This window comes from Nicotiana tomentosiformis, chromosome 8 (assembly GCF_000390325.3).
Source record: "Nicotiana tomentosiformis chromosome 8, ASM39032v3, whole genome shotgun sequence".
NCBI lineage: Eukaryota > Viridiplantae > Streptophyta > Magnoliopsida > Solanales > Solanaceae > Nicotiana > Nicotiana tomentosiformis.
Window position 1 is genome coordinate 5354786 of NC_090819.1, and position 25859 is coordinate 5380644.

The window sequence follows — 25859 nt, forward strand, 5'->3', positions numbered from 1 at the left end:
TTGTGGATTCTGCATTATCTCGGCTGCGATCATAATTGTTCTTGGCCCGATCACTTAAGAATTCCCTGAGATGGCCATTCTTCAACAGCGTTGCCACCTCCTCGCGCAGATGTTGGCAGTCCCCAGTTCGGTAGCCATGAGTCCCATAATATTCACACCATAAATTAGGATCCCTTTGGCTGGGATCGGATCTCATCAGCCCCGGGAACCGTGCTTCCTTGATGTTTATGATTGTTGATTCTAGCTCCACTACGCTAATATTGAAATTATACTCTGACATCCTGGGGTAAGTGGAATCCCGGGAACCCGATACCTCTTTGTCCTGCAATTACCTGTTGTTTCGGCCGCGGTCAGTTCTTTTATCGGGGGCAAACCTATCCGATGACCAAAAACCTTAGAAGCCCTTAGAAGATCACCGATCTGCATCAAAATCATCTTTTGATTTATCCATGTTCTTTTCTCGATCCCGACCTTTGGTTGATGCCGGGAACCCGAGTCGATCATCTTCTATCCTTATTTTTGATTCATATCGGTTATAGACATCGCCCATGTAGTTTCTTGAAACTCGAGCAGGCTTTCTTTAAGCTTTCGGAAGGCATCAGAGCTCCTCGGGTTCAACCCCTTAGTAAATGCCTCAGCTGCCCATTCATCTAGTACGACCGGTAACAACATTCTTTCTTTCTAGAACCCTCCTTGCGAAATTCTGAATATGTCCGCCTTCCGGGCCTGGACCTTCCTGGCCCCGACATGGGCCTTGATGAAAGAATCTGCGAGCATCTCAAAGGAATTTATTGAGTGTTCGGGTAGGAGTTAATACTATGTCAAAGGCCCCCTTTGTGAGGGTTTCTCCGAATTTTTTCAGTAGGACCGACTCAATCTCATGTTGGGCCAAGTTGTTTCCTTTCACTAACGTTGTATACACTGTGATATGCTCATGAGGGTCTGAAGTCCCATCATACTTTGGTATGTCCGGATTTTGAACCGTTTCGGAATCAATTCTGGTGGTGCGCTCGGTTTGAACGGCAATTGGGTGTACTTTTTCGAGTCCGGGCCCTTCAACACTGGTGGTGTGCCCGGAATTTGGTCCATTCGAGCGTGGAACTCTTTCGCGTTCTAATCCATTTGCTCGTTTATTTTCCTCATAAATCTCATGAGTTTGATTTTGAATGGATTATTTCCGTTGTCGATCCTCTTTGACTCCGTCGAAGCTGACCTCACCCCTCGGAGTGTTGTTATTAACCCCTTGAGTTGTTTGATTTGCGGGAGCGTCAGGAGGAATATGGACTCTTCCATTCGCGTTGTTGGAAGTTCCTGACAATGCCTGCTTTAGTTCTGTCATGACCTCGTCTTGCCTTGGGTCATTAGGAGTTGTCTCTCGCACAAATCGGGGATATTGCCCGCCATGGACCGGAGTTGCTACGTCTCACTCGTTGCGGGTGTCATTGATTGAATCCTCAGGTTGAGGCACATTTTCTTGTACCTCAACGTTGTGTGTGATGTTGACATCATTAGCTTCCCACTTGTTTTTTTTTTCAATTTTTGCTATGAAATAAAGAATCAAATAAGTAGTAATAGACGTAATGATCAACTCAATTACGCAGTTGTCAAAGTCCCACGGTTGGCGCCAATCTGTTTACCCATAAAATGATACAGTTAAATTTGTTGCGTGGTTTATAGACAAGCGAACTAACTTGATACCAAAATGATAAATAAATGAAATGAAAAATAAGACTTAGCATTGAAATCGAAAGAAATAGCAAGCCTGGTTCCGGGATCAAAGCTTCCGAGGACAGCTATAAGAACAATATTAGATAAAAAATAAAATTATATTATTTAGCTTGAGAATAAAATGTAATATAAGTTTTGTCAGAGATTTCCTCCCTTACAATGGTTGTTAAAGCCACTATTTATAACTATACCTAGGGAACAAGATCTTAGGATCAAGCCCCTCTTAAATGACAATAAATGGGGCCATTGATGAATATGTAACGACATGCCATGAATGCCAGAATTCTCTACAACGGCCGTATATTTAATACTGAGTAATATTCTTCATTAAATGTTATCTGGTGACCAGCATCCATTTTCTCCCGTTGGCCGTGTTCCCATCAAGATGTACCCGGTACCAACCGAAATTGTTGTCCTCGGTCTTGCTTTCCACTCGATTTATCTTCTGTCTGCCTCCGATTTCACATGTCACGCCATCATTCGAGCATTTAATATAAACTAATTTTACCCTATACAATTATACTAATATAATATTAGTATATTATTATATAATAATATAATAAAATTATTATTTTCTTTTTCATCCATTGAGTTGTAAAATTCTAGAGAAAAGGCCCAAAATAGTCCAGTATCAGTATCTTTGGACTTTAACTCAAATTAGTCATATTTCTTTCACATGGAGTATTAATAGTCCACATTCTTTAATAAAGTGGTACACTTTTAGTCTCCATGTTTGATATGAAAAAAAAATATTTTCTGAAAAATATATTTCACTTTTCTCATTTTGGTTAGCTTACATGTTTTGGAAAATATTTTCCTCATGAACTCATTTTTCTCAAATTGGAGGGAAATATTTTCCCTGTCGAGAGAAGGAAAAATATTTTTCAAAACTTTTCTTCAACCTTTCACACCCTTTTCTTCAAACTTTTCTTTACTGTTTACATTTTCTAGGCATATACATAGATTATACATAATTATACACATATAATACATAAAATATACATATATTATACCTCCACAGGCTATTTTTAGTTTAAGCAGTTAGGCAGGCGGCTATTTGAGTTAATTCTTCTTCTTTTTATGATGTAGAAAAAGTAGTTTCTTTCATTTCAACAAAATGATGTAGCAAAAAGTATTTTCTTTTCATGATATAGAAAAAGTATTTTCTTTCATTTTAACAAAATGAATACTTTTTTTCATGTTGTAGAAAGAATACTTTCTTTTTCAACCAAAAAAAAAGTATTTTCTTTTTAGTTGTGTAACACAAATTTCAAAGTTGTTTTTGCTAGAAAAGTTAAAGCAACACATTAGTCCTTTTGGTTTTGTGTAAATTTTTAAAAGAATAATTAAATTCTTGAAGAAAATAGAGTTTTAAAAATGTTGGGTAATTGGGGTTGGGGGGAGAGGAGGGGAGAGGGAAGGGGAGCACGAGAAACATGGGGATTTGGGATAAGGGGGAGGGAGGGTAAGAAAAGCAGCATTAAAAATTTTCAAAAAACTATTTTTTACTCTTTAAACAAACACTAGAAAAAAAATTTCGAAAAAAGTTTGTCGCTCACAAACCAAACAAGGAAAAATAAATGATAACCACTCATTTTCTAGGACATGAAGATTAATAGTGTACCACTTTATTAAAGAATGTGGACTATTAGTGCTTCGTGTGAAAGAATTAGGACTAGTTCGAGTTAAAGTCCAAAGATAGTGGACTATTTTGGTTCTTTTCTCTAAACTTCTATATTGCAATAGTGCACTTTGCAAGTTAGCTCACTCCAACAAGTAACAGAGTCAGTCTTCAACTTTCCTCGCTGAAATAAACACCGACAAATTCCCAATTTATCTAACTACTCTCAACTTTCGCGCTGGGAAAACTGAAAACCGGAAATAAAATGTAACATAAGTTTTGTCAGAGATTTCCTCCCTTACAATGGTTGTTGAAGCCACTATTTATAACTATACCTAGGGAATAAGATCTTAGGATCAAGCCCCTCTTAAATGACAATAAATGGGGCCATTGATGAATATGTAACGACATGCCATGAATGCCAGAATTCTCTGCAACGGCCGTATATTTAATACTGAGTAATATTTTTCATTAAATGTTATCTGGTGACCAGCATCCATTTGCTCCCGTTGGCCGTGTTCCCATCAAGATGTACCCGATACCAACCGAAATTGTTGTCCTCGGTCTTGCTTTCCACTCGATTTATCTTCTGTCTGCCTCCGATTTCACATGTCACGCCATCATTCGAGCATTTAATATAAACTAATTTTACCCTATACAATTATACTAATATAATATTAGTATATTATTATATAATAATATAATAAAATTATTATTTTCTTTTTCATCCATTGAGTTGTAAAATTCTAGAGAAAAGGCCCAAAATAGTCCAGTATCAGTATCTTTGGACTTTAACTCAAACTAGTCATATTTCTTTCACATGGAGTATTAATAGTCCACATTCTTTAATAAAGTGGTACACTTTTAGTCTCCATGTTTGATATGAAAAAAAAATATTTTCTGAAAAATATATTTCACTTTTCTCATTTTGGTTGGCTTACATGTTTTGGAAAATATTTTCCTCATGAACTCATTTTTCTCAAATTGGAGGAAAATATTTTCCCTGTCGAGAGAAGGAAAAATATTTTCCAAAACTTTTCTTCAACCTTTCACACCCTTTTCTTCAAACTTTTCTTTACTGTTTACATTTTCTAGGCATATACATAGATTATACATAATTATACACATATAATACATAAAATATACATATATTATACCTCCACAGGCTATTTTTAGTTTAAGCAGTTAGGCAGGCGGCTATTTGAGTTAATTCTTCTTCTTTTTATGATGTAGAAAAAGTAGTTTCTTTCATTTCAACAAAATAATGTAGCAAAAAGTATTTTCTTTTCATGATATAGAAAAAGTATTTTCTTTCATTTTAACAAAATGAATACTTTTTTTCATGTTGTAGAAAGAATACTTTCTTTTTCAACCAAAAAAAAAGTATTTTCTTTTTAGTTGTGTAACACAAATTTCAAAATTGTTTTTGCGAGAAAAGGTAAAGCAACACATTAGTCCTTTTGATTTTGTGTAAATTTTTAAAAGATTAATTAAATTCTTGAAGAAAATAGAGTTTTAAAAATGTTGGGTAATTGGGGTTGGGGGGAGAGGAGGGGAGAGGGAAGGGGAGCACGAGAAACATGGGAATTTGGGATAAGGGGGAGGGAGGGTAAGAAAAGTAGCATTAAAAATTTTCAAAAAACTATTTTTTACTCTTTAAACAAACACTAGAAAAAAAATTTCGAAAAAAGTTTGTCGCTCACAAACCAAACAAGGAAAAATAAATGATAACCACTCATTTTCTAGGACATGAAGACTAATAGTGTACCACTTTATTAAAGAATGTGGACTATTAGTGCTCCGTGTAAAAGAATTAGGACTAGTTCGAGTTAAAGTCCAAAGATAGTGGACTATTTTGGTTCTTTTCTCTAAACTTCTATATTGCAATAGTGCACTTTGCAAGTTAGCTCACTCCAACAAGTAACAGTCAGTCTTCAACTTTCCTCGCTGAAATAAACACCGACAAATTCCCAATTTATCTAACTACTCTCAACTTTCGCGCTGGGAAAACTGAAAACCGGAAAAGCACATTGCCGATGTCGATCTGCAGCTCATCATCGTCATCCTCTAGCTCCACAAAATCATGGATCCTTCACAGTTTAGCTGTGGGAGCTGCAGTAGCAGTAGCTCTCGGCGCTCGCTCTTACCTCGCCCGATCCAGCAAGTTTCGAAGCCGGGTCATAGGCATCATACCCGCCCGTTTTGCTTCTACTCGATTCCAAGGGAAACCCCTCGTTCAAATTCTCGGCAAGCCCATGATCCAGGTACTCCTATTGCTCCCCATGCTTTTGTTTCCTTACTTGGGAGCTCAACTAGAATGTAAATCGTGTGATCATATTCATAATTAACTTCAGCTCGAGTTATTTATTTAAAAAAAAAAATATTTTCATATTTATACTAAGTCCGAATGCATAAACTATGATCTAAAGAAACTTTTGAACCACCCCCTTTACCGGTGCACTCAAATTTTTCTTCATGTCAACGGGATTCAACAACTTACATGTAATAATAATAAAAATTCATTTTTACCCTATTTGTACGGTGTAGTTTTCCGACAAAGGGGATTCAGTTGAACCCTGTTTACTCTACTTAGTTCCACCTTTGATTGGAGTGGTGAAATGGAGAGTAAAATGAGGCACATATGCAAAATGAGAGATTTGTTCCAATTACGTAGAATGAGATACTTCAACAAGGAAGTAGTGCCCGACCTTTACCTTGTTCTGATTTTAAGGCTCTAGGTCCAGGAGAGGTCAAATCCTTTTGATAAGAGCTTCTCATAATATTTTTAGTTCTTGTGCCCGTCCTGGTTGCAATTCGAGAATTTTTGTACTTTCTGATTCTACAGTGGCATAGCAATAGGGTACCATTAATTGCCACTTATCCACTATCAATGTATCAAAGATAAAACTGAAGCAGTGATTTGTCAAATTGAGAAAAGAATACTGTGCAAACTACTAATGCCAAAGGAAACATAGAATACGAATAAATGTTACAATCGAAACATCAGTTTTCACCTGAATACCTGAAGTGATGTCGGTACTGAGTAATTATAAGTTTGCTTTGAATAATTAAAACTAAGGGATCTGATATTGTCAGGTATGAAGTTTCTAGATCCATTTATTGCTCTTGCAAGGTGCTTTCCTTATGGCAATATTAAGATCCCAAATATCTGCTTCAAACTTTTCAGGAAGTTGCAAATTTTGGGAACTTATATGCCATATGCAAGCGATTTCTCTCTTTTTTCCATGTACCCTTGGGTGAAGCTTTGATTCAGCAGTGTAATTATCACCATTTTTTTCTAAAAGAAACTGACACCTTCCACCATATTCAAAATCTTATTCGCAGAGAACATGGGAAAGGGCAAAGCTTGCTGAGACATTGGATCAAGTTGGTATGTATCCATTTGACCTGGCTTGACTGCCTTTATAACCAAGCCTACTTTTCCCTCCCACATCCACCACGGCCCCTGCTCCCCTAAAAAGGAAAAAAAAAGATTGCGGTGGGTGCAGTTTTGGAAGAGGGTTATTGCATGTGCTTATTTGGTTTGTTGTTTGACAGTTGTGGCAACAGATGATGAAAAGATAGCTGAGTGCTGTCGGAGTTTCGGTGCTGAAGTGATAATGACTGCTGAATCATGTAGAAATGGTAAACAAAATACCATTTATTTTCTACATACTTATTTTGCAACTTCTGGAAATTTCTGTTTTTGAATAGCTGATGCTTGGTTGTTAATTTGTAGGAACTGAGCGTTGTACCGAAGCTCTTGAAAAGCTTGGTAAGAAGTATGACATTGCTGTTAATATACAAGGAGATGAACCTCTTATTGAACCTGAAATAATAGATGGTATTGTCAAAGCCCTGCAGGTAATTTTCCTTTCTTGTTTTTTCCTTAGTGATGATAAGAATTGTTGTTATACTCTGGAATTAGTTTCTTGGAGACTACAGATAGTCGCTTGTTTTTCCCCTGTAAAATGTAAATACACTAGCCAGCTCTCCCCTCTCACTGATTGTTTAATTTATATTCAGTGTCAGTCAAGCGTTCAATACATTTAACCTATTGCTCCATATTTTGATGCACCGAACTTGAGATCACCTTTCTTTCTTAGTACAACACTCCTTGGGCTGTTAAAAGGTCCGCTTTTTCTGTCTCCTTGCTAATAACTGGAAACATGAGTCAGTATTCATTTTCTTCTCTGATTGTTTCTTACTACAAATTTTAGTGCTACATCTTGTTCGGTCTTTGTATTTACTCCAGTAAAATTTCACTTAATTTTTGGGGCAGGGAAGATCCTTATTCGCTTTCTCATATACTAGCTATTATTTGAAAGATATCTAACTACGTAAAATAGCCATTCCTCTTTTTGAAGGAAAAAGAGCTCATTCATATTTTATTTCCTCAATCTCCATGTTCAACCAAAATAGATATACCATTCTGGCACACCCAAGTAGTTCTTAGGTGAATATACTATTATGTTGACTTGGAACACCAAAATATATAGCAGGGTTTGTATTAGTTGAACGTGAAGCTACATATTTTTGGGCTCTTATCAGCTATTCTGTCCATCATGTATTATGTGAGTTAGTATGAGTATGGAGATTTAGGAAGGGATGTGTTAAACGGGCCACTAAGTCCAAGTTTTAATGAGGTATGTGTGGAGTTTTTGAGATTGACTGAGGAAAATTGTAATTTCTGAGTACGACATCAAATTTAGGACAATATAGTCCAAAGTAAAGATATTTTCTAGTTAGTATAATTTCTTTGGGTTGGCATTCTTTACCATTTATGTAGAAATGACAATTCTCTAGGGACTGTTCAATTAGGATGTAGATCTGTAAAAGGAACTGGGAAGTAGGGAGCAGCATGGACGTTTAACCCCGAGATGTAAATCCGAATTGGCTAAAGAACTTAGACAATAACGAGCATAAACTCTTAGTCACCAAAAAGTTGCCTCTTTGCCGGTTTGTGGCTGTTTCCCATAGATATATTTTTAATTAGCATATTATCTATGATGGGTCCATCCCATGTGTAAGGAAGACATTTTCCTTTTGGCTTTGAATTGTCAAGCCAACTAAAGGAATAGTAAGGAAGATTTTATGGCAAATATTTCTTTGGTTTCACATTGAATATTTGACTCTTGCCAAACTCATGATATCATTGATGACGTCAATGAAGCAATCCTAAACACTATAAATAGGTGTCTTGCTCTCATTGTAATACACACCAACAAAGAGAGAAAGAAAGAGTGAGGTTTCACAGACAAGGTATAAGAAAATAGTCTGTGAGAAAAATAGAGAGTGAGCGATATTGTAGTAAGGTGAGAATATCAAAAGAGAGTTATTTATTTTGAGTGTTGTAGTGGTCTTTGGAGTATTTTACTCGAACCTACAAAGTGTAAAATTCCTTGCTATAGTGATATCAGTTGCTCCTCTCAGGGCCGTGGTTTTTCCCTTATTCAAAAGGATTTTCCACGTAAAAATTTTGGTGTCGTTGTCACTCTTTTATTCTTGTTAGTTACCGTATCTCGGTGTTACGTTATTATTCCGCTTTTATTACTGTGAATAATATTTCTGTAGGGGGTTTATTCCCAACAACTGGTATCAGAGCATAAGTTCTGCTCGTTCACAAGAATACTATTCACTGTCGGTAGTACTATACTCGGTGAAAAACAAAAATGTCCGGAGTAAAGTACGAGATAGCAAAATTTAACGGAGATAGCGGTTTCTCAACATGGCAAAGAAGGATGAGAGATCTGCTCATCCAACATAGATTACACAAGGTACTAGATGTTGATGCTAAAATGCCTGATACCATGAAAGGTGAGGATTGGGCTGACTTGGATGAAAGGGCTGCTAGTGCAATCAAGTTGCATTTATCAGATGATGTGGTAAATAACATCATTGATGAATACACTGCACATGGCATTTGGGCAAGGTTGGAAAGCCTATACATGTCCAAAATGCTAACAAATAAATTGTACCTGAAGAAGCAACTATACGCCCTACACATGGGTGAAGGTACGAATTTTTTGTCACATTTAAATGTGTTTAACGGACTAATCACACAGCTCGCCAATCTCGGAGTGAAAATCGAGGAAAAAGATAAAGCCATCTTGTTGTTGAACTCGTTGCCATCTTCGTACGATAATCTGGCAACAACCACCCTGCACGGTAAGACTACCATTGAGTTGAAAGATGTCACATCGGCTCTTTTACTCAATGAGAAGATGAGAAAGAAGCCTGAAAATCAAGGACATGCTCTCATCACAGAAGATAGAGGCAGGAATTATCAAAGGAGTTCGAGCAACTATGGTAGATCCGGAGCTCGTGGGAAATCTAAGAACTGATCCAAATCAAGAGCTAGAAATTGCTACAATTGTGATCAACCAGGTCACTTCAAACGAGATTGCCCAAATCCAAGAAAGGGCAAAGGTGAAACTAGTGGCCAGAAGAATGACGACAACACAGCCGCCATGGTGCAAAACAATAATAATGTTGTCCTTTGTATAAATGAGGAAGAGGAATGCATGCACTTATCAGGTCCAGAGTCGGAATGAGTGATTGATACAACATCTTACCATGCCACACCGGTAAGAGATCTTTTTTGCAGATATGTAGCAGGTGATTTCGGCCTTGTGAGAATGGGTAACACAAGTTACCCAAAGATTGCGGGGATTGGTGACATTTGTATCAAGACAAATGTCGGATGCATATTGGTTCTGAAGGACGTGCGACATGTACCTGATTTGCGGATGAACTTGATCTCTAGAATTGCTTTAGACCGAGATGGATACGAGAACTATTTTGCAAATAAAAAATGGAGACTCACCAAGGGATCATTGGTGATTGTAAAGGGAGTTGCTCGTGGCACATTGTACAGGACAAATGCAGAAATATGCCAAGGTGAATTGAACGCGTTCTGCATATTTGTGGCACAAAAGGATGGGTCATATGAGCGAGAAGGGATTGCAGATTCTTGCCAAGAAATCACTCATTTCTTATGCCAAAGGTACAACGGTAAAACCCTGTAACTACTGTTTATTTGGTAAGCAGCATAGAGTCTCATTTCAGACATCGTCTGAAAGAAAATTGAATATACTTGATTTGGTATATTCTGATGTTTGTAGTCCAATGGAAATTGAATCGATGGGCGGTAACAAATATTTTGTTACTTTTATTGATGATGCTTCACGAAAATTATAGGTTTATATTTTGAAAACCAAAGATCAGGTGTTTCAAGTTTTCCAGAAGTTTCATGCTATGGTGGAAAGGGAGACAAGCCAAAAGCTAAAGCGTCTCCAAAGTGACAATGGAGGTGAGTACACTTCAAGGGAATTTGAAGAGTACTGTTCGAACCATGGGATCAGACATGAAAAGACAGATCCTGGAACCCCACAACACAATGGCGTAGCCGAAAAGATGAACCGCACCATTGTGGAGAAGGTGAGAAGCATGCTCAGAATGGCTAAACTGCCTAAGTTATTCTGGGGTGAAGCAGTTCAAACAGCATGTTACCTGATCAATATGAGTCCATCAGTTCCGTTGGCGTTTGACATCCCAGAGAGAGTTTGGACCAACAAGGAGGTGTCCTACTCGCATGTGAAGGTGTTCAGTTGCAAAGCTTTTGCACATGTACCAAAGGAGTAGAGAACAAAACTGGATGATAAATTTGTTCCTTGCATATTCATTGGATATGGAGATGAATAAAATTCGGATACAGATTGTGGGATCCCGTAAAGAAGAAGGTCATCAGAAGCAGAGATGTAGTCTTCCGAGAAAATGAAGTTGGAACTGCTGATGATATGTCAGAGAAGGCCAAGAATGGTATTATTCCTAACCTTGTTACTATTCCTTTACTTCTAACAGGGGGAGCAACCTGGTGAGGTTATTGAGCAGGGGGAACAACTTGATGATGATGTCGATCAAGTGAATCACCCCACTCTGGGAGAAGAACAACCTCAACCTCTGAAGAGATCAGAAAGGCCAAGGGTAGAGTCATGCAGGTACCCTTCCACGGAGTATGTCCTCATCAGTGATGAGGGGGAGCCAAAAAGTCTTAAAAAGGTGATGTCCCATCCAGAAAAGAACCAGTGGATGAAAGCCATGCAAGAGGAGATGGAATCTTTGCAGAAAAATGGCACGTTCAAGCTGGTTGAACTTCCAAAGGGTAAAAGACCACTCAAATGTAAGTGGGTCTTTAAACTCAAGAAAGATGGAAATGGCAAGCTGGTCAGATACAAAGCTCGATTGGTGATAAAAGGCTTCGAGCAAAACAAAGGTATTGATTTTGACGAAATTTTCTCACCTGTTGTCAAAATGACTTCTATTCGAACAATCTTGAGCTTAGCAGCTAGCCTAGATCTTGAAGTGGAGCAGTTGGACGTGAAGAAATGCATTTCTTCACGGAGATTTGGAAGAGGAGATCTATATGGAGCAGCCAGAAGGATTTGAAGTAGCTGAAAGGAAATACATGGTGTGCAAACTGAATAAGAGTCTTTATGGGTTGAAGCAGGCACCAAGGCAGTGGTACAAGAAGTTTGACTCATTCATGAAAAGTCAAACTTACACAAAGACATATTCTGATCCATGCGTATACTTCAAAAGATTTTCTGAAAATAACTTTATTATATTGTTGTTGTATGTGGATGACATGTTAATTGTAGGAAAAGACAAGGGGCTCATCGCAAAGTTGAAGGGAGATTTGTCCAAGTCATTTGATACAAAGGACTTGGGCCCAGCACAACAAATTTTGGGTATGGAGATAGTTCGAGAGCGAATAAGCAGAAAGTTGTGTCTGTCTCTGGAAAAGTACATTGAACGTGTAATGGAACGCTTCAATATGAAGAATACTAAGCCAGTAAGCACACCTCTTGCTAGTCATCTAAAGTTGAGCAAGAAGATGTGTCCTACAAGTGTGGAGGAGAAAGGGAACATGGCTAAAGTTCCTTATTCTTCAGCAGTCGGAAGCTTGATGTATGCAATGGTATGCACCAGACCTGATATTGCTCATGCAGTTGGTGTTGTTAGCAGATTCCTTGAAAATCCTGGAAAGGAACATTGGGAAGCAGTCAAGTGGATACTCAGGTACCTGAGAGGTACCACGGGAGATTGTTTGTGCTTTGGAGGATCTGAACCAATCTTGAAGGGCTATACAGATGCTGATATGGCAAGTGACATTGATAATAGAAAATCCACTACTGGATATTTGTTTACATTTTCAGGGGGAGCTATATCATGGCAGTCAAGGTTGCAGAAGTGTGTCGCACTCTCTACAACTGAAGCGGAGTATATTGCCGCTACTGAAGCTGGCAAGGAGATGATATGGTTGAAACGGTTCCTTCAAGAGCTTGGCTTGCATCAGAAGAAGTATGTCGTCTATTGTGACAGTCAAAGTGCAATAGACCTTAGCAAGAACTCCATGTACCATGCAAGGACCAAACACATCGACTTGAGATATCACTGGATTCGAGAAATGGTAGAGAATGAATCTCTAAAAGTCTTGAAGATTTCTACAAGTGAGAATCCCGCAGATATGCTGACCAAGGTGGTACCAAGAGACAAGTTCGAATTGTGCAAAGAACTTGTCGGCATGAACTCTATATGAAAAACTTGAGTTACCTCCTTCAGGTGCATGGGACTGGAGGGGGAGATTTGATGGGTTCATCCCATGTGTAAGGAAGACATCTTCCTTTTGGCTTTGAATTGTCAAGCCAGCTAAAGGAATAGTAAGGAAGATTTTATGGCAAATATTTCTTTGATTTCACATTGAATATTTGACTCTTGCCAAACTCATGATATCATTGATGACATTAATGAAGCAATCCTAAACACTATAAATAGGTGTCTTGCTCTCATTGTAATACACACCAACAAAGAGAGAAAGAAAGAGTGAGGTTTCACAGACAAGGTATAAAAAAATAGTCTGTGAGAAAAATAGAGAATGAGCGATATTGTAGTAAGGTGAGAATATCAAAAGAGGGTTATTTCTTTTGAGTATTGTAGTGGTCTTTGGAGTATTTTACTCGGACCTACAAAGTGTAAAATTCCTTGCTATATTGATATCAGTTGCTCCTCTCAGGGCCGTGGTTTTTCCCTTATTCAAAAGGATTTTCCACGTAAAAATTTTGGTGTCGTTGTCACTCTTTTATTCTTGTTAATTACCGTATCTCGGTGCTACGTTATTATTCCGCTTTTATTATTGTGAATATTATTTTTGTAGGGAGTTTATTCCCAACAATCTAGGTATTATAGGGTATCATCTTTTACAGTTAGCTATGAATATTAGGGAGCTAATTGGCCATGAAATTGGATATCATATCCAGGGGCGAAGCTACGTTCCTCCAAGGGTGGTCAACTGACCACCCTTCGCCGGAAAATTATACTCCGTATAAGTTAAAATATTACTTGTTATTGATTAAAAATAGACTTTGAACACCCTTACATAGCCCACTGGCAAAGGTTTGAACACCCTTGTTGAATTTCCTTGTTTCGTCACTGATCATATCATACTGCTTTTTGAAAAGTGGAGTTTACTTTGTATGAGAATTCTCTAACTGAATCTCCTCCCTCCACAACTTTGTATTTTTTGCCTTAAAATGACTAATAGCATTACTCTATGATTCGTGCAGGCTGCACCAGATGCAGTCTTTAGCACTGCTGTGACGTCCTTGAAGCCTGAGGATGCATATGATCCAAATCGTGTAAAATGTGTGGTTGACAATCTTGGTTATGCAATATATTTTTCGCGAGGGCTTATCCCTTATAACAAGTTAGTCCCTTTTTCTCTTAAAAAGCCTGTTGCAATGGCTGGTTATATCTTCCGTTATAGAACCTAATCAGCTTTTCCATACATTCAGGTCAGGCAAGGTTAATCCTCAGTTTCCTTACTTGCTGCACCTCGGGATCCAGGTATCTAGTAGTACAATTTTAGTTCACCTATCAGCTAGCTTTTCCACGTAACTTTATTTGATCGAATGATACAGTGTCTCTTATTTCATTCTAGAGCTATGATACAAAGTTCCTGAAGATATATCCAGAACTGACACCAACACCATTGCAACTAGAAGAAGATCTTGAACAGCTGAAGGTCCTTGAGAATGGATACAAAATGAAGGTAACATTCTCTCCTCAGTTTGCACATCCCTATGTTGAGTATCTGTTTAAATGACTGGGGAAATATATTTCTAGATGAATCTATAGTTAACCAAACAAAACAAAGGAAGAAAGATTGTTAGAAAGGTTAATAAGAATTTCAAATATGCGGCAAATGTTGCAGCCTTTTGTCTACTAATTTATTCTGTACATTCTGTCGGTTTGCTTTTCCTCTTGTGATTCTTCTTTGTCAGAAAGTTGTTATGTAACTGCAATACTGCATGGATCTTTTTTTCTTCTTTCTGCAGGTCATAAAAGTTGACCATGAGACTCATGGCGTTGACACCCCGGAAGATGTAGAGAAGATAGAGCGGTTCATGCGTGAGAGAAACTTGGCTTAGAGCAAAGAGAGTTATTTTTTGATAACTTATGCGACTCCTAGAGCTATAAAGGTGGAGTTCTTTGGTTTCCATTTGCACTTTGAATTAACACGTCATTTGTCTTTCAGAGTTATTTTTGTGAAGAAAAAGAAATAGGAACTTACTGTATCAACAACAACAACAACATACCCAATGTAATCCCACAAGTGCAATCTAGGGAGGGTAGAGGGTATGCAGCCTTACCTTGTGAAGGTAGAGAGGCTGTATGTATCAATCCTGCAAATAGTTCATATTTAGTTTTCTATGATGTGTATGTTTCACTTAGGTATTCATTGCTGTGGTAAGGTTGTGTATTCTTATTCTTTAATTGGTTGAAGTCTAGATTTTGTCGACAAGCCCTCTCTGTCTATGACCATAGTTGAGGTCGAGGGCTGTTCCTGAATGCTATTTAGAGATAAAACTTGTCGGGATTGTTTATTGTTGTATCTTCCATGAGTTTGAACAATATTTTCTGCTTTGTTTTGTCATTGGAAATATTTGAATGCATTTGAGCTTATTTTTGCGTTGTGTGCTGTAATATTATGCAAATAAAAGTGATATAAGGCAGGCAACTTTTTGCTATACTAGTTTTTCTGTTGACTCTAAAATAAATCTCCAAAATAAGACCGTTTGTAATGGCTTGTCCCTGCCTTTGAACGAACTGAAAACCATTTAGCTAGCAGCAGTATATTCCAAACGCAAATGTAGCCAAGAGATTATATATTTTGAGAAAATATGTTACTCCCTCTATCTCAATTTATGTAATATTTTTTTATTTTTCGAGATTCAAACTTCTTAATTTTGACTATATATTTGAATATTTTAAAACTTTTTCAAATAAATTTTTTATATTTGAAAACTATATAAAAAAGTATTATAAGTCATAATATTTAATAATTTAAAATATTCAAAAGACATGAAAAACTTATGACAAAGAATAATTCGTGTGAGAGTGAAATGCATTTTCAAGTATGCATTATTTGACATCAATTGAGAGTTAAGACAAGTGTGAATAAGTAATAACCGAATAAGATCACATGCCTGTTAAAGATTTATGCCTATAATAATTTTGGTAATATGGCAAGCAAGAACAGAAAGATAATTTCATTGAAGATATTTTCTCGAAAAATATTCTACCCCCCGAAAATATAATTTTTGGAAGTATATATAAAAAATCACGTGCGAATCACGTGGAGTTCTGATCCTCATCCCATTTATCTAACGAACGCATATTCGTATCATGTGAAATCTCACGAAAAACAAAACAAACTCCACTGAACCACAGACCTCACTCTCATTCACTCTTTCTCTCTTACACATCGCCGTTATTCACTCTTTCTCTCTCTACTATTTCAATGGCTGGTGTGTTGGAAACCATCGCAGTTCCACGCGCCTCCGCTTTGTCTTCGGCGCGTTTGGCTCCTATTGCAGATTCCAATTCATTCTCCGGTCGTCGTTCCTCCGTTAATTTTTCTCAATTCAGAGGTCTTAAGGTCCAACAGAGTCGGTCTCCAGTTTCACTCAGCTCAACTTCATATTCTGTTCGCCGTGGTGGACGAATCGTCTGTGAAGCTCAGGAAACTGCTGTTCAAGGTGTTTCTCTCTTTCTTCTCGTCAATTTCACTACTTAATGACGGATAATTGTTTCTAATTGTGATTCTCCAGGCCTAGAACAACTTTTTTGGCAGCTCAATAAAATTGGTGCCCTAAAGCCCAACCTTAATAAGATGCATTAAATATGTTCAATAAAATTTGTACATATTGCTATTGTTTGAACTTTTAGTGGAAGTTTTATTCGGGTCATTTTGCACACATCTCGACCATTCACCTGCTGTTCAAGTAACTATACATACCGAGGCTTGGGTATTGTTTTAAGAAATATTCAAAGTTAAAAATAATGCTACTTGGAATGAAATTTTAGATCTTTTTCTAAGTAATAATTTTATAAATTATGTATAACATATTTTGGGGTCTTCAAATATTGATGCCCAAAGCAAATTGCTTTAGTCGCCTTACCCTATAGCCAGCACGGGTTATACTCTCTCCTTCTTTATGTGGTGGTTTTAGACTAGGCACTAAGTTTAATATGAAAAAAAAAAAAGACTTTTGAAAGTTGTGGTCTAAAACGATTTGTAGACATTTGAATGACTATAAATCATTTCATTAATGGTAAAATGAAAATTTTAAAGTTAAATTATTTTCAAAGATAAAAAATGTCATTTTGTCTGGGACAAAAGATGAGGGCGTGCCACATAAATTAGGACAAATGAGTATTTTTTCATGTAAAAATATGTTGTACTTTGAGAAATCATTTTCTCCGTGATATTTCAGTTTTTGATTGGGTATAGAACTGGATGAGCTATGATAATTACGATGTAGAAGATAGAGGTATGATGATAGTGATTTGGTGATATTTTTTGCATATTCGATGTTGACAATTGAAGTAAATGATATGGAGCAAGAGTTGGAACATATGTAATGGAAAATGACTCAACTTAGAAAGCAATTTTTACCTTTTGGTGGACAATGTTGAGAATTATTTTTAAAAATAAGATAACCAAAGACGGGAAAAATGATTTTATCAAGAAAAAACACTTTATGAGAAGCTATACTTTGAGGTGGAAGATAACGCATGACGATAGTGATTTGATGATATTTTTTGAGTATTGAATGTTGACAGTTGAAGTGATAATAAAGTTATAATAATATACAACAATAACAACTAGGCCTTAGTCCCAAACAAGTTGAGGTCGGCATCCTCACTGACCACGTGACTCCATTAAAACTCATCTTATGCCAGTATTATGCAAATACAAATAATAAAGTATTAGAAGTTCTGTTGAAGTAAATGATATTATGTGGAAAGGAAAATGACACAACTTAGACGCCATTTTTCCCTTTTGGAGGAAAAATTTCTTTTATAAGACAACCACAGACTAAAGAATGATTCTATCAAAGAAAACGGTTTGCAGGAAGCTATACAAAACACAATCTACATTTAAATATCTGTATAAACCAGTTCCAGACCATTCAAAACTGCATTATTGAAGGGTAAATCTGTCTGTTTAGGAACAGAAGTTGAGGCAAACTAGAAATATTTTTGTTTCCAAAACATTTGTTCAATATTTAAGTGACTTAAGCATCTCGTTCTAACTAAACTGAGAGCTTCCGCTGTATTACTAATCAGATATCGTTGGAATTCTTTACATTTATTTTCTCGAGATAAATTTATTTGGTAATGTGTATCTGAATTAATTTGGCTTTTCTTCTGGTTTACTTGTGCGCTTTCTGGGAGTTGGTTACTTGTTTTTGCTATTTAGTTGAGTCATGACTAGCTTCATACAATAAATGAGCGTGAGCTATTTCTTTTTTGGATATTGAGCTCGTCATTGTCTTGTAATCTCTGATTTGAAGATTGGGCAGATAGCTGTTTCAAACAGTCAAATCTGAATTCAAAAGCCCATTAACTAAGTAAAGTAATAATCTTTGAAAAAGGATAAAAGAGGGAAAACTTAGAAGAAGAAAGATTGGATGTATCTTTCTTTCACAACTTCACCCTACTTATCTGGCTGCCAAGTGTATTCTTTCCAACATCCAGCTCCTTCCCAAACCTTTGGTCATTGAGCCCTTCACCCCACCCCCGGCTTCGAGAACCGTCCTTGCAGCTGCAGCTTTCTTAACTCTGTCTTATTTACATTTCTTTTTGTTGTCTTTCTTTCCCAAGGGGAAATAGCTATGGTACGTTTGGACGCCAACAATTTCATAGCAGCAGCAAAAATAGAAGTACCCAGTCAAGCCTAAGTTGTATGTCAAAGACATCTAAGGGGGGCTCTATGATATTTTGCCTGGAAATTTGCTAACCTTCATTCATTTATACTCATTAGCTTCTGAGGACTCATGATGAGGTATGTTTGGAACAACATAGAAGCTTGTATTGTCTCAAGCTTATGTGTCAACTTTCAAACGCCTATTGAGTAAAAGCATTCATGCAATATGTTATGTGTGCCTTTTCTTTGGCCTTGTGTTCAGACGTCGGAAATGTGTGCTGTTGACTTTGTGGGGGGGCTTTGTTTTTCGGTGAAGTGGGAAGCATTGCTTATGCTTTTGTGCAAATAATACGCGCCATTGCACTAGTATCTAGAATAATCCGTAGTTGAAAAAAATGAGATTGGATGTTGTAAATTTTCTCTTAGGCCTAACTTAATAAGATATTGACATATTCAATGCATCAGCTATCTCCAGTTAAATTTCATATTATTTCTCAGTTTTAGGTCGCTCTAATATTAGCATGATTCATAACATGATTTCTTCCTAAAAGCATTGCTTCTGTCGCACTCCCATCGTTTATCAGTTTTTGTTTTTTTGTCTAACATGGTTCATGGAAAATGCAGTGCCTGCTGTTACCGACAAAACATGGAAATCACTTGTAATTGAGTCCGATTTACCTGTCTTGGTCGAATTTTGGGCTCCCTGGTGTGGTCCATGCCGAATGATTCACCCCGTCATTGGTGAACTATCACAGGAATACGCTGGCAAGTTTAAGTTCTTCCAGCTGAATACAGATGAAAGCCCCTCAACAGCAAGCGAATATGGAATCCGAAGTATTCCGACTGTCATGATTTTCAAGGACGGAGAGAAGAAAGATGCAGTCATTGGCGCAGTTCCCAAAACGACATTGACCACCAGCATAGAGAAGTTCTTGTAAAATGGTGCAATGCAAATATAGATTATGGGAATTTAGCTGTTTCTCTTCTTTATATATTCTCTCTTTGCCTTCAACACAGGTAGAATATTCTGAATAAACCTGAAATGCTTCTGTATAGATTGCGGATATACATTCCTCTCCTCTCACTTTTGCATTACATTAGTAACCGAATGTTACTCGTCAAAAAGAAAATGTTAGTAATTGAATTTCTTTCACGTCTGAAATTCACTTGTATTCTGTGCTACATATTCCTTTAGAAGGATCCTTGTGTTTGTTATTGCAGAACATGGCATCAGGTATGCTTCTAACTAAAAACTTCTACATGTAATTTTTGGGGTCTGTTGTATCTATCAGTGGCCGTGGTTGTTGATATTTCTATTGTTTCTTTTCATCTTTTTTGAGCCGAGGTCTATCCGAAACAACTTCTCTACCTTCCCAGGGTAGGGGTAAGGTCGCGTACATACTACTCTCCCCATACTCCATTTGTCGGATTTCACTGGGTTTGTTATTATTGTTGTTTTATCTAATCATTGCTGAGTTATATGCAAAGGGATGATTAGGATTTAAATTTGATGGGTTTAACCTTGAAGATTTCTAGCTGAACTTATTTTACTTTTGAAATTATGAATTTAAATTTAATATTTGTTTATTTTTAGTAATCATCAAATATATTTAAATTTTTGTCGCAAGTATATTGGTTTTATGCATAGTGCATAAATAGAAACAACAGACTAGAGCACCAAATTCCACTTATGCTATTTTCACCATCTTAATTAACATTACATCTAATTTTCAAACCTATGCTTTTCGAAAAGCGATCTCCTGTTAGGCCGCGAGATCAAAAAGCGACCTACGGTGATGCCAGAGTATAAAAAATAAAATAGAGGAAAAATGATAATGCACAGACGCTTTCAAAATAATAGTTAAAATAAATAATATTTTTTGTATATATACATGTTGCATGTTATATACAAAAATTATATAAATTTTATAAACTTTTTCGACTATCAAACGTAAGTAGTTTCTGGCGTGGGTTAAAAGTGAAAAAAAAACCCCTATAATAAAGACTTATTTTTGGTCTTATTTCTGATAGGTGATTTATCAATCTTTTTTCTAATTGTTTTTACATAACTAGGAACTAGATAAAAAGTAGTACTAAAAATTACATACAACTTCTTACAATAAAAGTATTGTTAGAAAATGGAAAAGTTGTGGTCAAAGAAAAAGATGTTCATTCACCTAATTGTAATAATGTCATGTAAAGTGAGTAAAACAGATGGATAATTAATTCCAATTATAGATTTTGATCAAATATTTAAAAATTTTAATACACCACTTAGGACAAATTACGTGAATATATAATTAAATATTTTATTTCTTTGAAAGATCTTTAAATATGTTTTTATTCCTTTGGACAAAAGTTCTTCATCTTGTATAAGGTTTAATTTGAAGAAGACGTATTAAAGTGTAAGTTTTTCATTCTCCATTGTTCGAAAACAATTGAAAATCTATTTAGATGAAAAAAATCAGCTTTCTTTAATTTTTAATTAGTAAACTATACCTTCTGAAATTTTAAATTTAATTTTTTTCATATGTTATAATAATGATAAAATATTTTTTGGATAATTTTGTATATAATAGTCAAATGATATTTACACGTCAAATGTTACTTCTCTAAAACATTATGTTGATAAAAGTGTGTTCTCCATAAAAAGGATCAGATCTAAGCGCGTGTAGCATAAGGCCACGTGTAACTCCAAGAGAAAAAACCGCCCACACGCGCCTCCCTTTTCACGTGTCAACCCATATTTCTCTCCCTTTTGCGGTTGAGAAAAACATTTTACTGTTTTTAAATACTAACCCCAAATAATTCACACCCCATTCGTTGCTACATTGCTCTCCAATTTCTTCCTTCATAGCTTTAATTTCTCCTCCAAAATCACTTCCGACGACACTTTTTTTAAGACTCGCCGTTGTTAGTCTCCTCCTCCACGCGATTCAATCGCCGTCCACTCTTCCGTTCTCCCACGCGCCGGTACATTATTCGCATTGTATTCTGTTAATGTTCTGTTTGTTTCGTGGTTTCCTTGATTTTATTTTCTGTTAATCTTTTGGTTCATACATAGGCGAAGTCAGAATTTCAACGTTATGGGTTCTAGATATTAGAACGAAAACTTTAAGTGCTAATAACTGGGTTTTAAATTTAATAATTATTCATATTTAATGAATTTTTTAATACAAACGTCGCTGTTTGAGCAAAAGTTAACTTGTTAGGTCGAACCAGTATTGAGGCTTCTAGCTCCGCCCCTGGCTTCATATGTAAGAATAGAGTATAATGCAAATAAAGTCGAAACTTGTATATATAATGTGTAGGATAAATTTGGCAATTAGAAAATTCCTTTCGTTGTATAAGAATGTCTAATTTGGCTTAGGAGATAAATTATTTGTTATTGGAAAGAAACGGATCCAAATAAAGCAAAATGAGTATAGAGGATTTATTGTTGAACTCTTGGCTTCGTGATTTGCGTGGTGATTGATCTCGTTTGATGTGTATTTTCATGCTTGAAATCGTTTATAGGCGTTTTTATTTCAGTGGCCAGGGGATATGGTGTCATCAATTGATTACAGTATTATAAGGGAAATTAATGTAAATTATTTAGAATTTAAATGAAATGGATCTGAATAAAGCTAAATGGATATAAAGGAATGTTAAGTCAACTCTAACTAGTTTGAGATTGAGCTGTAAGTGATTAGTTGAATTTTTTCTGCTTCGTTATTTATGTCGTGATTAATCTCGTCTTAATGTACTTTCAAGCTTGAGATCATTTTTAAGCTTTATTTTCAATGGCCAAGGTTAACGCATGCTTAATTTACTAGAGCAATTGTCAATAATTTTACTGCTTTATAAAATAGGTTGCTTTTCTTTTCATTTGCCGCGAGACAATGTTTCTCACATAAGTTATCCCCCTCCAAGGAATGGACGATGTGGAATTGCAATTTTCCTTCCATTTCGGGATAAATCTTCGTTGAGCTATCTTTTGTTGAAATTAACATTTCTGATGGTAGAAATTTTAGTTAACTTGGCTTTTCTTCACCTTTTCTGCTTCTTTCCCGAGCTTCCTTTGCAGTCAGTTACACTACCTCCACCACCTCAAAATCCCCATCTTCTGATCCTTAAAAGAAAAAAATTTAACCTCAAAAGAATGAAAATATGATCATGAATCCAAATCAAATGCTGCGTAATACTCCCTCCGTTCCAATTTATATGAACCTGTTTGACTGGGCACGAAGTTTAAGAAAAAATGAAGATTTTTGGAATTTATGGTTCTAAACAAGTCAAAAAGGGGTCCGGAGTGTTTGTGTGGTTATAAAAACTTCTCATTAGGGTAGAATTGGAAGTTTAAGCTAAATTGTTTCCAAATTTAAAAAGGGGTCATTCTTTTTTGAACGGACCAAAAAGGAAATAGGTTCACATAATCGGAACGGAGGGAGTAGTTTACAAACTTCTGAAAATTTTGAAGTTCGGTTCTTGACATCCCTTTTTTAATGGGGAAAATGTGTGGTGCATTTAATTTTATTAAAGTCTCATTATTCTATATTTGTTGCCATAGGCTCCTTTTCATTCATGAAGATCTTAATCGTGGCTCCTTGTCATTTGCACTTACTTTTTCGTGCTTCTGTTTTGGCATACATTCAGAAAATTTTGCTTAAAATTCTGATTTGCTGCTATTCTAGGTTGGTGTACTGAGCATACATATTTAGATTATTTGAATTGCCTCTGTGCAGCTTACTGAAATTAATGATTTAAGCTTCCTGTCAGATTGTGGTACTTCAAAAAATGTAACATGCCAGTTTCATTCTTGTAGCATAATAATAAGTCTCCACTCATAAATTTTATGTCCTTGGGCATTGTTGGAAATAGTTAAACGAAAACAGAATTGAGATTCAGGAGTACAGGTAGGAGCTATTATTTAAGTATTGAGTGGGAGAGAGAAATGCACGTACGCTCAAACACATTCCGGAGGAATTTAAAGAAAAAGTGATGAATCCAAGTGGAGCGTAGTCTAATGACTAATCTAGTGATTATCTATTTGAATCTTTTGGGAACAAATGCCAACATCTTTGTGATTATAAATACTAGTAGCTACTAAGAGGTCACGGGTTCGAGCCGTGGAAACAGCCTCTTGCAGGAATGCAGGGTAAGGCTGCGTATAATAGACCCTTGTGGTCCGGCCCTTCCCCGGACCCCGCGCATAACAGGAGCTTAGTACACCATGCTGCCCTTTTTACTAACTTAATTTTGTACTAATCTGGTTCGAAGAGGACAGGCAAAAAGAAATGTAGCTATGCTGGTAAAGATATATGGTTTCTTTATATGGTGCCTTTCCCAGTTATGGAAGTATAGCCCTATATTACATAGACTAAATTATGGCGCATGTATCGATATAGTTGTGTAAGTATCCACTGTATTTGACATTAAATGAGAAACTTCATGTAACATAGACATAGCCGTGGCTCCTGTCGTCATGTATTCTCAAAGTTCAAATGTGTGAAAACCAGCTCTTTATTTTCATGTGATTTCTTAGATGATTTTCGAAGGAATATCGTTAGGTGATTGATATATTTGTGATTTTTTGTCGTTTTAACAGATTCTATGGATCTAGAACAATCTTTTGGTGAACCTATAATCAGTTTTGGATCTGATGAAGGCGTTTCACTTAAAACGAGGAACTCAGTTCCTGTTCCAACAACAAACAATGGAAGTACAATGGGGTGTTTTGATTGCAACATTTGTCTCGATTCAGCACATGATCCTGTAGTCACCCTCTGCGGTCACCTCTACTGCTGGCCGTGCATTTACAAGTGGCTTCAAGTTGAGAACTCTACAGCTGGATCAGAAGAGACACCTAAATGTCCAGTCTGCAAAGCTCATATCTCAAACTCCTCACTTGTACCTCTCTATGGCCGTGGGACATCATCAAAAGAATACGAATCCAACGAGTCTCAAGTTGATGTGGCCATACCTCGCCGTCCTCCAGCCATTTGGACAACCACACAAGTCAATACATCATCACCAACTTCTCACGTTCATCAACAACTTCATCACACTTCTTTGTATTATCCCCCCGCTTTTGGTGGCTTTTCGGCTATAGCTCCATCTAGCGTTGGAGGCGCTGCGATGACTAGGCTATTCAGCCCTATGGTTGTGATGTTTGGAGAAATGTTCCTTACGAGGATGTTGGGGGGCTCGGATGCAAGTTCGTTTTCATATCCTTATCCAGGCTCTTACCCCATACCGGGAAATGGTAGCTCTAGAATGAGAAGGCAAGAAATGCAGGTGGACAAGTCTCTTAACAGAGTATCCATCTTTCTCTTCTGTTGCTTCATCTTGTGCCTTCTCCTATTCTAATTATTATTATTATGTTCTTCATCACTGTACAAATGTACAAAGGTGACTGTGCTTATCAGCAGTCGGGAATGTAGTTGATAGTAAAAAATATAAACAGACTTATAGTGATTAAACAGAATAGGCTCTATACCTTGCAATTTGCAAAGGTTGCTTTTATCTTTCTATGGCCTATCCACACAGTTTATATGCTAATTATTGCTCGAACTAGAGTGTGATATGAATATAGATATCTGTGTGAAGTCTTTGAAATATATGAGAAAATTAGTAAAAATTGTGTTGGATACTTATACATACCCGATACAACAACGCATTCATTATTACGAAGATTCATTATAAATGACTAGACACTAGTTTTATGTTGCTCATCAAGATATCGCAAAATCTCATTGTTTATTCGGATTTAGAACCAACAATGCCAGCTGACATAGTCTGGAATCAGCCACTGATGCTTGTATCATGCTAGGCTGCTTACATTACACCCTCTAGGGGTGCGGCCCTTCCCTAATTCTTGCGTAAATGCGAGATGCTTCGTGTACTGGACTGCCTTTAAAATATTACACCGTCTAGAGGTGCGACTCTTCCCTGAACCCTGCGTAAACGCGAGACGCTTTGTGTAGTGGGCTGCCCTTAATGCAATGCAAGCTGACATAAAGTCCATCTAATATAGGTCACAAATCACATTTTAATAATAGTCCTAAAAGTGACTAGTCATACAACTATGACTTCCATCTCTTATGAGTGGAGGAAGCGTTTTTCTTATTACTATCTTTAAGTAATTTTTAGCACTTACATATTATTTTGGAAAAATGATATTGTATAATCGCTGTAAAAATAATAGCCGAAAAAATGTATAAAATTTGTATATATATATATACACATACATTCTGT

At 36.6% G+C, this 25859-nt stretch overlaps 3 protein-coding genes across 3 annotated transcripts; all 3 read left to right on the forward strand.

The window, feature by feature from the left end:
• The first annotated feature begins 5264 nt into the window (after nucleotides 1-5264).
• On the forward strand, nucleotides 5265-15373 carry LOC104118729 (3-deoxy-manno-octulosonate cytidylyltransferase, mitochondrial-like). Its single transcript, XM_070182000.1, has 8 exons — nucleotides 5265-5613; nucleotides 6695-6740; nucleotides 6908-6994; nucleotides 7089-7213; nucleotides 13975-14114; nucleotides 14203-14254; nucleotides 14349-14459; nucleotides 14746-15373. Exons 1-8 carry the CDS (start codon nucleotides 5386-5388, stop codon nucleotides 14836-14838), a joined length of 882 nt encoding a protein of 293 aa, XP_070038101.1. The 5' UTR covers nucleotides 5265-5385; the 3' UTR covers nucleotides 14839-15373.
• A 721-nt stretch (nucleotides 15374-16094) lies between these two features.
• On the forward strand, nucleotides 16095-19785 carry LOC104118727 (uncharacterized). The gene is made up of 2 exons (XM_009630058.4): nucleotides 16095-16449; nucleotides 19248-19785. Exons 1-2 carry the CDS (start codon nucleotides 16212-16214, stop codon nucleotides 19559-19561), a joined length of 552 nt encoding a protein of 183 aa, XP_009628353.1. The 5' UTR covers nucleotides 16095-16211; the 3' UTR covers nucleotides 19562-19785.
• Nucleotides 19786-21436: 1651 nt separating this feature from the next.
• Nucleotides 21437-25065, forward strand: LOC104118726 (E3 ubiquitin-protein ligase RMA3-like). Its single transcript, XM_009630057.4, has 2 exons — nucleotides 21437-21596; nucleotides 24211-25065. The coding sequence occupies exon 2, from the start codon at nucleotides 24216-24218 to the stop codon at nucleotides 24969-24971; it is 756 nt and encodes a 251-aa protein (XP_009628352.1). The 5' UTR covers nucleotides 21437-21596; nucleotides 24211-24215; the 3' UTR covers nucleotides 24972-25065.
• The last annotated feature ends 794 nt before the right edge of the window (nucleotides 25066-25859 follow it).